General features: G+C 41.9%; 1 protein-coding gene across 1 annotated transcript in view; it reads left to right on the forward strand.

Annotated features, from left to right (window-relative positions):
• Window positions 1-709: 709 nt before the first annotated feature.
• grm8a (glutamate receptor, metabotropic 8a) overlaps window positions 710-14,009 on the forward strand; it is a 230,335-nt gene continuing 217,035 nt past the window's right edge. The window contains exon 1 of the mRNA XM_062443400.1: window positions 710-1,282. Coding sequence (XP_062299384.1) covers window positions 740-1,282 — 543 coding nt within the window. The 5' untranslated portion in view covers window positions 710-739. The remainder of the gene's footprint in view (window positions 1,283-14,009) is intronic.

Raw genomic sequence — 14,009 nt, forward strand, 5'->3', positions numbered from 1 at the left:
CCTCCTCCGCCTCCTCCTCCTCCTCTTCTTCCTCGCTCTGTTCATTTCTCTCTAGCTCTTCCTCATCTCCACCGCAGCAGGTAACGTGCGCCTTCGTGCGAATAGCCCGAGGAGCTCGCCGAGGTTCGCTGCTGTCATTTCAACAGCTGTTCCACTCATTGATATGCCAAGAGATGAGTGTGTATGTGTGTAGAGGTGATTACAAGCTGACAGATTTGGGTTTTTCAATTATAGAATGGAAGTGCAATTTTTGACAGGTCTGCTGGAAACATTATGCCCATATGAGTGTTTCCAAGCAGCCGAGTGAGCATGTAGGTGCGCATATTTGTGACATGTTATTTCTGTGTTTGATTGTATTTCTGCCTCACCCGTGAGTGGTTTTCACTTGTTTGTCATGTGGACTGTACTTCCCTGCATCTAGTTGGTACTGAGACATCCTCTCTCTGTCCCCCCTCCCCCCCAACAGGCTCTTCTGAAGATGTGACTTGCGGATTACAGGATCCACTAGATTCTGCGACGTCACTGCCACATTTCCACGCAACCACTCTCTTTGTAAAGCCGTCTCTTTTGGAATATGATTCGCTTATGGGGCTCGGCTAGCTCCTCCTCTGGGGTCCTTTACCCCTCCCTTGTTGGCCAATAGGAAGGCTTTACTCTTTAATACTCCCAAAAACGCATCTTCTGTTTTGGAATACCTATCCCGAACCCTCCTTTAAGATTTTTATCTCATTCACTGATCATGGAACCTCAGTGGAACCCAACTTCTTACCCCCAGTCTCGCTCTGTCATCTTCCTGCTTGTGGCCACTTCCTACACTTGGCTCCTACCCATTGCCTCCCCTCAGAGAATCCCCACAGACCCCCAGGCGGCTCCAGAATACGCCCACTCCATCCGACTGGATGGCGACATCATCCTCGGCGGATTGTTTCCCGTCCACTCACGGGGGGACCGTGGCACACCCTGCGGGGAGCTGAAAAAGGAGAAGGGTATCCATCGTTTGGAGGCCATGATGTTCGCCATCGACCTGATCAACAAGGACCCTGAGCTGCTCCCTAACATCACACTGGGGGCCCGGATCTTAGATACCTGCTCTAGGGACACGTACGCGCTGGAGCAGTCCCTGACTTTTGTGCAGGCCTTGATAGAGAGGGACGGCTCTGATGTCCGCTGTGCCAACGGAGACCCTCCGATCTTCACCAAGCCGGATAAAATTGTAGGGGTGATAGGAGCCGCGGCGAGCTCAGTGTCCATCATGGTGGCCAACATCCTGCGTCTGTTTAAGGTAAGATTAGACTCTTTAAGCTTTCTTCTCATATCCTCTCGTCTCCTATCCTCTCCTCTCCTCTCCTCTCTCCGTCTCTCCTCCTGAATGATTGCCACGTCAGGCACGTTCACCCGCCTACCCTCACTCATCATCGCTGGCAAGATAAAGTTCAGTGATGACAACCAATTAAAATGTAGTCAGTCTTCCTGGAGTTTTCAACAGAGAGGGTAAAAAAAGAGAGAGTGATTATGTTTTAGCCCGTGCATTTGCCTTTAGAAGACTAAAGTGTGATTTTTATCTCCCGTGTTCAGATGTGTGTGCATGTCGGTGTGAGATGAGATGTGTCAAGATGTGTCAAGTCATGCTTGTAAGGAAGGGTTTTGCATATGTGTGTGTGTGTGTGTGTGTGTGTGTGTGTGCGCACGTGCGCTGTGGAACTTAGATGATTCCTGGCTTGTGGTTGAGCCAAATAAAAAATGGCTGCCAAACACGGGTATCAATTACTGCTGAAATCTGTCAACAGCCACTTCATTCACTGCAGTGTGTGCGTGTATGTGTGCAAGTGTGTTGCGCCTGTGAGGATATCTCTTTGTGCAAGTGTGTTTCCCACTACATGTGTGGGCCTAATTGAGCACCCTTATGAGTGCTCATGTGTATGCATGCGACAGTGTTTCTTCTCTTTGTGCCGCTCGTGTTTTGTGTCCTTGCAGAGGCACTCATATCTGTGATAGAGAATACTTGTGTCTCTCTAGGCGTGTGTGTGTGTGTGTGTGTGTGTGTGTGTGTGTGTGTGTGTGTTGGCGTTGTCATCATTAGCTGAACAGGGCTGATGGATAGCCTTATGATTATGAAATATGAGTCCAGTAATGACGCCCATGGCATTTCACATCCACATCTATCCCACACTCTTTCTGTGTGTGTGTGTGTGTGTGTGTGTGTGTGTGTGTGTGTGTGTGTGTTTGTGGCCACACATTTTGTGCCTCCCTGTATTCGGAAATCTATACTCTACATGCGTGCATGAGAATATATGGGATATTTTTTGTACATGTGTGTGTGCGTGTGTGTGTTCGAACGCACTTGTTAACAACTAGCTTGTGCTTTGAATGGAAGATTTGCATATTAAACAACAACAACTAAACATGATTTATGCCAGGATCTGTCACAGCAACAGCACTCGAACAGAGCGCCTTTCTCTGCACTGCCTCGTTCTCATTTGCCTAATACGATTTAGTGTGTACACACGTGTGTGTACATGTGTGTGGATTGTATGTCAACGTGGGAGTGAATCTTATGTGTGTTCATGGATATACTGTATGTTTGCGTAAGTTTTCCAGCAGTTGTTTATCTGTGCATGAGTATTTGTGTGTGTGTGTGTGTGTGTGTGTGTGTGTGTGTGCGCGTGTGTGCGTGCGTGCGCGTGTGTGTGCGTGCCCGTGTATGCATGTGATGATATCAAGAGGCTTGTGGCGGTGGTATTATATGACACAAGACGGTATCTTTCTCTGCATGGTTTAACATGAATAATGCAGCATGCATCACAGTCTGAAAATAGTATGGAGGATACACACACAAACATACACACACACACACACACACACACACACACACACACACACACACACATGCATGCACGCTGCTATAAACATATGTCTTTTTTAAACGGGCTAATCTGACAGTGGCAGTCACAGCTAGTCGCCCACTCAACACAAGGGGCTCAGAAAGCAAACACAGCCCAGAGAGGGGTGTGTGTGTGTGTGTGTGTGTGTGTGTGTGTGTGTGTGTGTGTGTGTGTGTGTGTGTGTGTGTGTGTGTGTGTGTGTGTGTGTGTGTGTGTGTGTGTGTGTCTTCTAATCTAGCAGCAGACAAAAGAGATTCAAACAACAGATTGTGTGAAAAATTCCACATCCAAATCCTGAAGAAAACAGCCGCTATTTTTATTTATTTTTATTCCCCTCGTGCTCAGCCGCGGAGGGAGCGGCGTGCTGACAATCACAGCGGAGAGAAATCATGTCAAACAAAAGTTGTTGGTGTTTCTTTTGTTAGCGGTTCCTCTTTTGAAGATTATGTTTAAACCGTCTCTGCTTTGTGGAATGATACTTAGAGGACAGAGTGGATGACATCAGATATAATAAAATGAAACTTTGATAATCCTCGTGGGTGAAACCAGGCTGCCGCAGCAGCATCTTTCAGAGGAAGTTTTGTGTATAAAAAGAATAGAGCCAATTGCTGTCATCTAAACACAGCAAAGCTGACAGTTTCAACACTGAGTGTGAAATGAGAGGCTCACAAAGGTTGTATACAAACCAACACTTGAGCCAGATAATGTAGTGGTTCGTTGGGTCCCCAGATGATTAACAAGATTTTATTTTTTTTATTCACAGTTTATAATCTTTAATTTTCTGTGTGAATGAGTAATTTAGGCTTTTCAGTTAAAAAAAAAATCAAATAAAAATGGATTTAATGGTAATTTGCATGTAGACCTACTGTAGATTTGTTTAACAAGCTCAGAGGCTGAAAAGGGGAGACAATATTAATAAAACTGGAAGAGAGGACACCCAAAATAATCCCTCGCTACTCATTTTAACATTCGCCCCAGATTTTCTTCCACATAAATTTAGCTAACTTTAGGTTAGGATTAGGGTGTACGATCATCTGACTTTTTGTGTTTCATGCTTCTGAGTTTTTTGTATGGATGTTAAAGATGGCTTAAACTACACCTACATGACTCCATTTTTAATAAACATAATTACTTTTTAAACAGACGTCACTGCAGCTGTTTCAGGATGTGTGAAAGTGAAACAGCAGCTGTCTAATGAGCTCTTCGTCAAACATTGTGTTTTCTGTGCACATTGTTCCTTGGATCTATAGGGAATTTAATTAACAAGGATGCCATGGATTCATAGGATGAAGAGCAGGTATAGGCTACACTCAAGGGGCTTCACAAATTGCAAGTTCAACATGGAGGGCACCTACTGTATCTGAAACATCCTCGTCATCTCTATTATGTTGTTTTTTTTCTCATATTTTGTCTTTCCTCATCTCTTTAACCATTCCTCCTGAAAGAGTAACCGTCTCACCCTTGGATATTGATTGTGTTTGTTCATGGTCGGTAATTACAGCGACATTATGGATCGGCAAGCCCTTGAGACTTTTCAACACCTCTCAAAGCACCTTGAGGCAAACCTTAGCGACAGCTGCAATCTCATCTTTGTCCTGGAAAACCTAATAACACATACAGATACCTGACCTGTGAGTTAACTCTATCAATTACAGACACAAACTGAACGAGATGATGGCTGCCCTTACATCAGTGACTGCTAATGGATAGCACTATGTGTGTGTGCATGTGTGTGTGTGAGTGTGTGGCTTTGTCTGCGCCAGGAAGTTCTCACTGTCTTACATTGAAGTGAAAGGCGCCTTTCACCCAGTGACACCCGCATGCTGTGTGTCGGAAGCTGAAAATGAAATTCAATTCATAAATTGATAAGTGGCGGCTGTCCCCCGTTGAGAGCAAATGGAATGACTTTGCCTCAGGGAATTTAGAAAACACTGCTATTATGCACGCGCACACACACACACACATACACACACACACACACACACACTAGAGCCTCTACCCTTCATTCAATCAGCTTCAGTTCCACTTGATTCCGCTTGAGGCTTTCAAGCGCACACACACCCCCTCTTGTTTCCTTTGAGGATACAACTTATTATCTGTGTCTCTGTTGGTGCTTTTTATGAAGTTGTGTGTTCCGAGGCCAAGGTCACAAGAAGAAGTCTTTCCCACGCTCCTTCCCGCACTGCCTCACATACGCTCAGCTGTGCTCGGACCGTCGGGTGAGCAGAGTGCACCATAACTCATAAGGGTTTAGCATATCAGCAAAGTACATCTTACATATATGCACGTGTGTATTGTCATGTGTATATGCATGTATGAGAAAGAGCCTTCCAATCGCTTCCTTTATTTGGATTAATTTTCCTCTCCTCTTGTCTCCTCTCCTCTCCGTCTGGGAAATTAACTGCTACACTATGTGATATCACTGATATATTCATCTCCTTGCATATCACCACCGCCGTGATTGCTTCCCTAAGGACTCTTCTCTCTGTTGTTTCTGGTGGATCTCTACACCATACATTGTGGGACATGAACATCTCCACTCCCAGGAGGCACTTAGATAGACTATAGTCCGCATTGTACAAAGTTATATGAATCTTTCTTTTATGTGTGTGCGCCGCATATCTTCAAACAGAGCGCACACATGCACATGCAAGTGAAATCACACACTTTGCTGTTAAGCAATTAGCTAGAGCAAATGTTTGCTCAAACCCTCGGAAGGTACAGTGGACTGAGGCTTTTTGGTCACACATATACCTCTGTATTGAGTTCACTTTGTGTCAACTCTTCACACAGTCAGCACAATGTGGAACAAACTGTGGATGATTTTTGATTGCTTTGACACTGAATGCATCCAATTGTTTTTACACTCAATCACAACTACCACCTAAACGCTGTGTATTTACAGCCATATTTTAAAATCTGTCAAGTATATGTTCCGTAGAAGAGGCTGCAATTTGCTGCACTCTGCTACATCCACATCTAAAAAAAGAAGATAATGCATAAACTCTAAATTGGGACATAGCCTACGACACTTGAGCGCCTCATTTAATGAAAGACTTGGAAAGGGGTCAGATGAGGTGAATCCAGACCTGTGTGGGTTTTATCGCTCTCTTCCAGTCACAGAGTGGTTTGCATTAAGTCCCAGGATGCTGCTGCTTTTCCTTCCACTCCACCCTTCATTCCTCAACCCCACAGAGGAACTCTTGTGTTCATGGAGGTGAAAAGTTTTTGAACACCAGTCACATATGTATAATATTGCTTTGCATAGCTGGAATTACTTGAGTTTCACTAAGATTAATTGTTGAAGCTGAATTTTAGTAAAGAGAGCTATGTGAACAGTTCTGAAAAAGTACTACTTTTGTAACTGCATGTCTTTGGACAGTGGTCTTTTCTGAACTTAGTGATGGTTAAAGTTTCATCTACTGGTTGGTAGTGTTTTCAGGTCATTGTGTTATGAATGACAAAATCAGATGCTGAGATGTATATGATGTGTTTTGGTTACATTGGTGCATTTTGGATGTTGTGCTGGGTTGCATGGTGGATAAAAGAAGACTAGAGCAATTTGTTTTTCAGGCGCAGGAACACCCTCTGAATTACAAATCAATTTGGCATTCAAGCGGCACGGGGATAACAACAGCTGTATTAAAATGCAATTAACAAGAGACGCTGTACTTTTATTCAGATGCATTTTAGAAGTGATTGCGACGGATTTGCTATTATTCTCACGGTCAGGCAGAGTTTGGGCCATAGTCTTGTCCTAATCCTCCAGACTGTTTGATAGAATAATGACAGGAGAGACACTGTGAGAAAGAAAGAGAAGCTGCAAGAGGCAAAGCAACAGAGTGTAAGAGAAGGGATTTAATGAGAGTCTGAGGGGTAGAAATAAAGACAACAACACAAAGACACAGAAGGAGAAAGACAGACACAATAGAAAGATAAAAAGGCAAAAATCCTAAAAAGACAGTGAGCAGGATAGACCATGGCGTCCTTTGGACTGTAATGATGTGGTGTTGATTTCTTTCATGGAGGCATTAAGCATTAAGAGGGTGATAATAATGAAGCAACAGAGCACCCTGAACAGCAAGCAGGAAAACTCATTAGGACACGAGTGGGTCTCCGTTTTGTGCCGACTTGCGCTTGCCAACGCTTGCTGTTTGTATCTGAGCACGCCTCGTGAGCGTATCGTTTCACTCCAAATCATCTGCAGCAGGGAAATATCGCGGTCGCTACAGACGGGCAGGACACGATCATCCAACCTCGACTAACGAAGGCAGACTTAATGAGCAAACGGTTAATGATGGGAGACTTAATTGTCCTTCTGAAATTATTTATTACTTTCATTTGTTGAGTGTTGCCTGGAGATGATTCATTTACAAGAGCCATATGTAATGTGTGAATGCTGACTTAATTGGATTTGCTAGCAGCTGTATAGAGCAAATTTTTTGAATCGAGTTTGGTAATAACAAACAGGACACATAAAATAGCAACAGTAACCAGCTTTTACAGGAGTTAACCGATAAATATATGAATGTAAAGCTGAGCATTACTTGAGTATAACTGTTCTGTTTGCAGCAGGAAACTCTTGGGTGCACGATGTGAAACAAATCCATGTGAAAATTGGTCTCAATCGATCTACTTCTTTTAATGTGTAAATGTCTAAAAATGACTAAACTTGTCTTATATAGTTTGTTTAGATGTGTAGTTACATTATCTCAATGTCATTTTTTAGATCTTTGTTGTTTCGAAATATATCTTTAAACCTTTTGTTATCGAATGTCTGGATCTTAAAATGTCAAAGAAACAAGTTGAGCAAATGCTAGTGACAGCTCAGTTAAGAGCCCCTTTCGGATGTCCGCTGTCCATTTAACAGCCTAAAAGAAATTTTAGTTTTTTTTAATGTGAAACTGCTTTATTCAGTGTTTTTAGCCGCTTTTAATCCCCATGTACATTTGTTTTGGAGAGGAGGAGACCGCTGTGGATAATTTGGTTCTCTCTCAGAAAAACCTCCTGAACATTTGGATCAAGCTGGGCAAACAGTGGTGGCAGCTTGGCTCGCTGCCTCTCCGGATGCCCTGTGTCTGCTGAACAGTGTCAGAGAAACACCAGGTCTGTTTCGGCTCCCGTAAAAAACCTCTTGAACAATTAACACTGAAGGAATCCTAACCGGAAGAAACTGACTGATATGATGGTGTTGGTGGTTGTTTAACAATGACAACAGCTGCTATGATCCCACGCTACTTCACAACGCCATCAAACAGTTTGTTATCATTATTATTGAGCGACCTGAAGCAGCAGAAATTACATATTGCACCTTTAAAAAATCCGAGATGTTTTCCAGAGAAAATGTGTAAAAACCAAAAGTGATGAACCTGAAGTTCAGTATCTACCACACATTCACACATTCACACACACACACAGTCGCAACATATGAACAAGCACACATACAGCATGTGATGTGTCAGGAATTTAATTGAAAGTTTAATCGAGTCCTCTGATGAGAAACAGAAGGTCATTACAATGATGTTTAATGAAACTGCTGACGGTGTACGTGTTAATATGTAGATTTATTTGTGTCCACTTGACCATGAGTGTGTGTGTGTGCTTGGGAGAGAGGGCTGTCCTAAAAAAGTTATTAGTTGAATGGATGTGTGTGTGTGTGTGTGCGTGTGTTTGAGAGCGATGAAGAGAATAAAACGAGATAAAGACTGCCTGTGAGTATTATCTGTGTGTGTGTGTGTGTGTGTGTGTGTGTGTGTGTGTGTGTGTGTGTGTGTGTGTGTGTGTGTGTGTGTGTGTGTGTGTGTGTGCAGAGAGGAGGAAAAGCATTGTATATAGTGCATTACTGTAAAGTGGAATGAGATTCTATCTCACCTCTTCCTTTCATCAGGTTTGTGCCTGAATAGAAGCCCAGATAAGGGATAAGTGAAGCCGATACACACAGGCGATGGTTTCACTCATCACAGCTGGACAGCGCAGACCTTTTCCTGTGGCAGAAACTTACAGGTGTTACTAATAACATAAAAGGATCGCTCAGTCATACAAATGTCATGTTATACTTCATAGGTCTTTCTGACAGTGGACATTTGAACTGGTCAAACACAGGTGTGACAGGTTACATTTTAATGGGTGCATGGCGACCCTAAATGGTTATTAGTTAAACCTATGTGTTACCCATTATGTCAAATCAAAATGTCTTCTGTAAGAAAAGCCTGTTCATCCCTGTTTACTTTGATCCATCCCAAAGTTGGCAGTTGGCATCTGCAGATCATTGCCTAAGGGTCAACTTCAGGCAGGAGTCCTTCTAATACCTAACATGCATGTTTTGTTTGGAGTGGAAGAAAAGCCATGTGAACACAGGCATAACTCCAAACAAAAAGGACTGCACTAAACCCTGGGGGGCTCTGGGTTTTTTGTGAGTTGCCAATTCTCCCACTGAGCCAACACACTTGGTAATTTACGTAGCCGTGCCAGGAAGCTGTGCAAGCGAGCCAGCATGCACAATACTAGAATCCAGACATTATTAGTGCTATTAGTCACACCCCGGTTTGACAAGACACGATGTCCTCCATATGAAAAAATGTTAAAATGTGTACTGGCTTTAGCAGGACTTGTAGACTTTTGGGTAGCATTATGGACTGCTAAAAAAGAAAAAAAGGTTCAATGTTTTTCAGCACCTTCCAGTTTTGTGCTGCTTATGTATCATACTGTAATCTCAGTGCTACAAGTGCATGTGTATAAATAACTTAATCATCATTCAGACAGTGCACCTGGGTCTATGAAAGGATACATAGTTTAAACACCAGGAGGAGACTCGGCTCGTCGTTACAACAAGAATTTCTGTTGTAACTTTGGTTCCCTGATGAAATGTTTCCAGCACGCATGATTTCACCACTTCACTTCGGAAGACAGTGTGTCTGCGTTGGGATGCTGCTGCTGTAATGGATTCTCTCATTTGAAATAAATGAACTCGACAAGGAGAGAAAATGAGATTGAGGGAAGACTCACTGTGGGTGAAAACTGGTTTCTAGAACTGAGGAGGTTTCACTCCCAAATGAGAAATTCTCGACTGTGTTGCCTGTTGTTAGTAAGCAGTTGCTGCCGGGTGTGAGTAAAACTCAACGCAGGTTTTAATGTTAGATTTGAGTGTGTAGATAATGCAAGGGAACTGTAACAACTGTGGCACCTAAAATTCAATGCTGTTTTCTCACAGGAAGCAAAGACTCCAACAATGAAGAACAAAAATAGATACGCCATTTAAAAAAAACAAAAAAACGCAAACATGTCGGAACTGGAAAAGAAACTTATGAGTGAATTATCAAGCCAGTCTAGCCTCAAAACACACACAAAAAAAGCATTAGTTTTCCTGTTATTTGACCACAAAATGACCACGGCATTGACTGTGCTGTATTTTAACCATTGCATACCAGTGAGAAGAAAGAGAATGGGCTTTGACATCAAATACACCCCCTGCCTGTCTGTGTATTTTTGCTTGCTAGTTTCTTACATAATGATTCAATGTCTCTTCAGAGCTGTGTATTCGCTGATGTTATGGACGTTATTTTTAAGCTGTCTTGTTAAATTGTGGAGTGTCTGGAACAGCAATTTTGCATTTCTTCAGCAGCTCACTGACTTGTTGATGTTTGCACAAGGTCTGCTACTTGCTTGTAAGTATTTCTATATTCTTGTCATGTTTTCAAGCTGAGCTGTACAATGAGTCATTAGCTTAAATTAATTACTGAAAATGCTGGAGTTGCTGAAGCTTATTGAAAAGAGCGTGTTAGTCTTGTACTTAATGCGTGTATTTAGGGTTACAACAAACTATTATTTTCATGATTGATTAATCCACCAACTAACGATTTCTTGAAGACCGAAGTTTTATCTGACTTACATTCCTAAACTCAAGAAAAGTCAAGCAGCATGTCGCCGTGATAAATGAGCTGAAAGTAATGCATTTGGAAGTTTTGCTTGATGAATCCATTAACTAATCACTTAAGAAAAGTTGCTTCAGCTCTACTTTACGTGCATTAAAACTTTCTACATAAAATTAGTGATTATTTTTAGTAATTATTTCTAGCCTGTACATGTCACAGGCTTTGTAGTACAGGATGCTGTATGAGTAATACACAGGTATAAGTCATGTTTATATAAGTGCATTATCTTTTTTTATTTATATATTTATTTTTTGACGTGAACATAAGCTAAATATCAAATCCTACATCTTAGTTGAGCATTATGTGCGTTGTAGTATGTAGTATTGTAGTACAATGAAATGGTATTACAAACCCAAATTTGCTGGTAAAATAACACTTTGTTTGACTTAATATCTTATTTCTGTGACTTGGCTTGTGAATTAAGCTATGACTAAAATGAGCACTTAGTCTGACCCTTTGGTTTAAATGACCTGTTTGATAAGTGTGTGATAGTGAGTATAGTATACATGTGTGTTTTGGCTGTGTTTTATTACATTGGAGTAAAGAGTGTGTGTTATATTTGCTAATTGAAAGTGTTGTGTGTTACATGAGGCAAAATTATTCGGGTCATCTTTCAGTCCTGTTAGAATAGACTTGACAGACACACACACTCCACAGGTGTGAAATTTGGCGTTTTAAACACGAAAACAGGCTCTGTTGAATCTATTAATAATAGTCTAGCTGTATTGACTCGCTGCTGTGTCTGCTATATGTGTTTGTGTTCTTGTTGTTTATTACAGCATTTGTTAGGACTCTTTGCTGTAAAGCTAGTTCTTGATTTGCTTCATCTCTCTCATCTGACTGCTTCCTTGCTGTCGTCACTTTAATTAGCCTGTGTGGTTGCTAAACGATCTTATTGCTTTGTGTACAAAGTAAGGACAGGGTCGCCGCCATAGGTGTCAGAATGAGCACTTTGGTTATAAGTTCAACACTGTAGTGTGGAGCAACCCCAACATGGGTGGGGACCATGTTCATTATTAAAGTTTAAACTCTCTTCGCTGCTAAGTAGGATTTAATTTTAAAGGGCGAAAATATAGAGATTGAAATACAGTTTAATCTGTGTATTCCAGTGTAAAACTAAAGAATACAGCAGGAAGTCTTTAAAATTGAATGACACATTTGTAACTTCTCAAGTCTCTTACTGGGACATCGACAAAAAGCTGACATGGGTGAAAAATGCATCTGAATACATTTTTAATATTTGGAATGGGGGAAAAAGGGCTTCATTAAGTCTGACTTATCTTTCAAGCAGCATTTCCAATGTTGAGCCTGGAGAAGACATGGGTAACTTTAAACAAGAACACCCTAAATAGTTCAAAGATATGAAAAATATTCCAAAATACAGTAGTAGGATGAGCAAAAGTAGGACAGATGAGGAGAGAAAGTGAGATTGGGAAGCAGGGGATGGGGTGGGGGGGGTTTAAAAGAGCAGGACGAGGGCAGTAAAAATCACCACTCAGAAAGACGGAGTGCAGTAAAGAGGATGGATAAGGAGAGGGAGGAGGCAGTAAAACAGTAATTGTCATGGTAAAAGAGTTCAGCAGAAGAGCGGCGGAAGACTGGAGGGAGAAAGGCGGGTTGCAAGGTGTTTTTACATCTTGCAGCGATGTTACATTAGATGAGAGGGAACAGGTGGGAGTAAGGAGGAAAAGAGAGGTTAAGTGTTCGGCGTTTCCACATCCCTGCTTTCCTGCTCTTGGCATGCCTCAATCTATCTTTCTTCTTGCGCTGCTTTCTTGTCTGCTCGCCATCTCCTGCAGCTTTTTCTGACCATGTTAATAGCAATGGCCTATTATTTATGAAAGACCGACGAGAAGACATGGAAAGAACATTAGCAGAGAGCCAGGGTCTCCCTAGGAAAAAAACCCCCAAAACAATACCTTTTGAGGGGTCATCGACAGGAAGTGTTCTTACCAGGGTGTGTGTGCATATCAGTGTGTGTGTGTTTTAAAATAGATGTCCTCCTTTGGAGATTTATATAGAACATGACATATGCTGGATATAACAATTTCTCTCTCTCTCTCTCTCTCTCTCTCTCTCTCTCTCTCTCTCTCTCTCTCTCTCTCTCTCTCTCTCTCTCTCTCTCTCTCTCTCTCTCTCTCTATCTCTCTCTATACACACTCACACACACACACACACACACACACACACACACACACACACACACACACACACACACACACACACACACACACACACACACACACACACACAAACATTGAACATACAATACTTCTACCCCCTCTATCTCTTTGCCTATTCGAATGGCTGTGATTGAGACATTGATTTATTGATAGACAGAGAATGGAATTAGAAATGGGAGCTTATTTATGGCCTAATGGTGTTTTTTATGTTTCTGTTTGTAGGTGTTTTATGTCTGCGTGAAATTTGTTTACAGATGGTTGGAAATGTGTGTTTGTGTGTATGAGAGAGAGAAGGGGGGAGGGTGGACGGCAGAGAGCAAGAAAGAGAGACTGCATTACTTGCAGGGTTTTGCCAATTACCCCCCCTAAGCTTGAGGTCAAGGAAGAGAGAGACAGAAATATTTCTTTCTTATTTTCCCTTAATCCATATTCATGGCCTGCCAAAAATAATCTACCTTTCTCTTCTTCAGTGTCTCCTCTCCTCTCCTCTCCTCTCATCCTCTCCTCATACTACGTCATATGTCCTATATTGTATAATCCTGTATTACAGCTGTGTGGTGTTTTGGTGCCTGATTAGCCTTCCAAACTTGTGAATGTATTACTCAAACTGAACCTCCCTGATTTGTATTCCATCTTCTCGTCAGTATCTGATGCAACACAACCCCACCAAATGCAACTTTATCTAAGTGCTTAACGTACAATCACATTATCCTCACAAATAGCACAGCTGCCCCACATTCACCCCTGAGAAAAGATGCCATAGTTCATCTTTTTGAATGATTTTTTCCTCACAGCCTGGTTGACAACTACATGGCACAGCAAACAGGAGAGAAGACAGAACTACTAATCAACATACAATTACCAGAATAGGGAGTGCATAGCAGATGTAAAACAGATTTGAATGCTATGAATAAGGGAAAAAGGGTGTCTTGATGTTGCCATGATTATTTAACAGATTAAACTATTTATTAATGGACAAATGAGTTCTTTCTTTCCAGTTGGGTGATTTAGTC

Source organism: Scomber scombrus, chromosome 22 (assembly GCF_963691925.1).
Source record: "Scomber scombrus chromosome 22, fScoSco1.1, whole genome shotgun sequence".
NCBI lineage: Eukaryota > Metazoa > Chordata > Actinopteri > Scombriformes > Scombridae > Scomber > Scomber scombrus.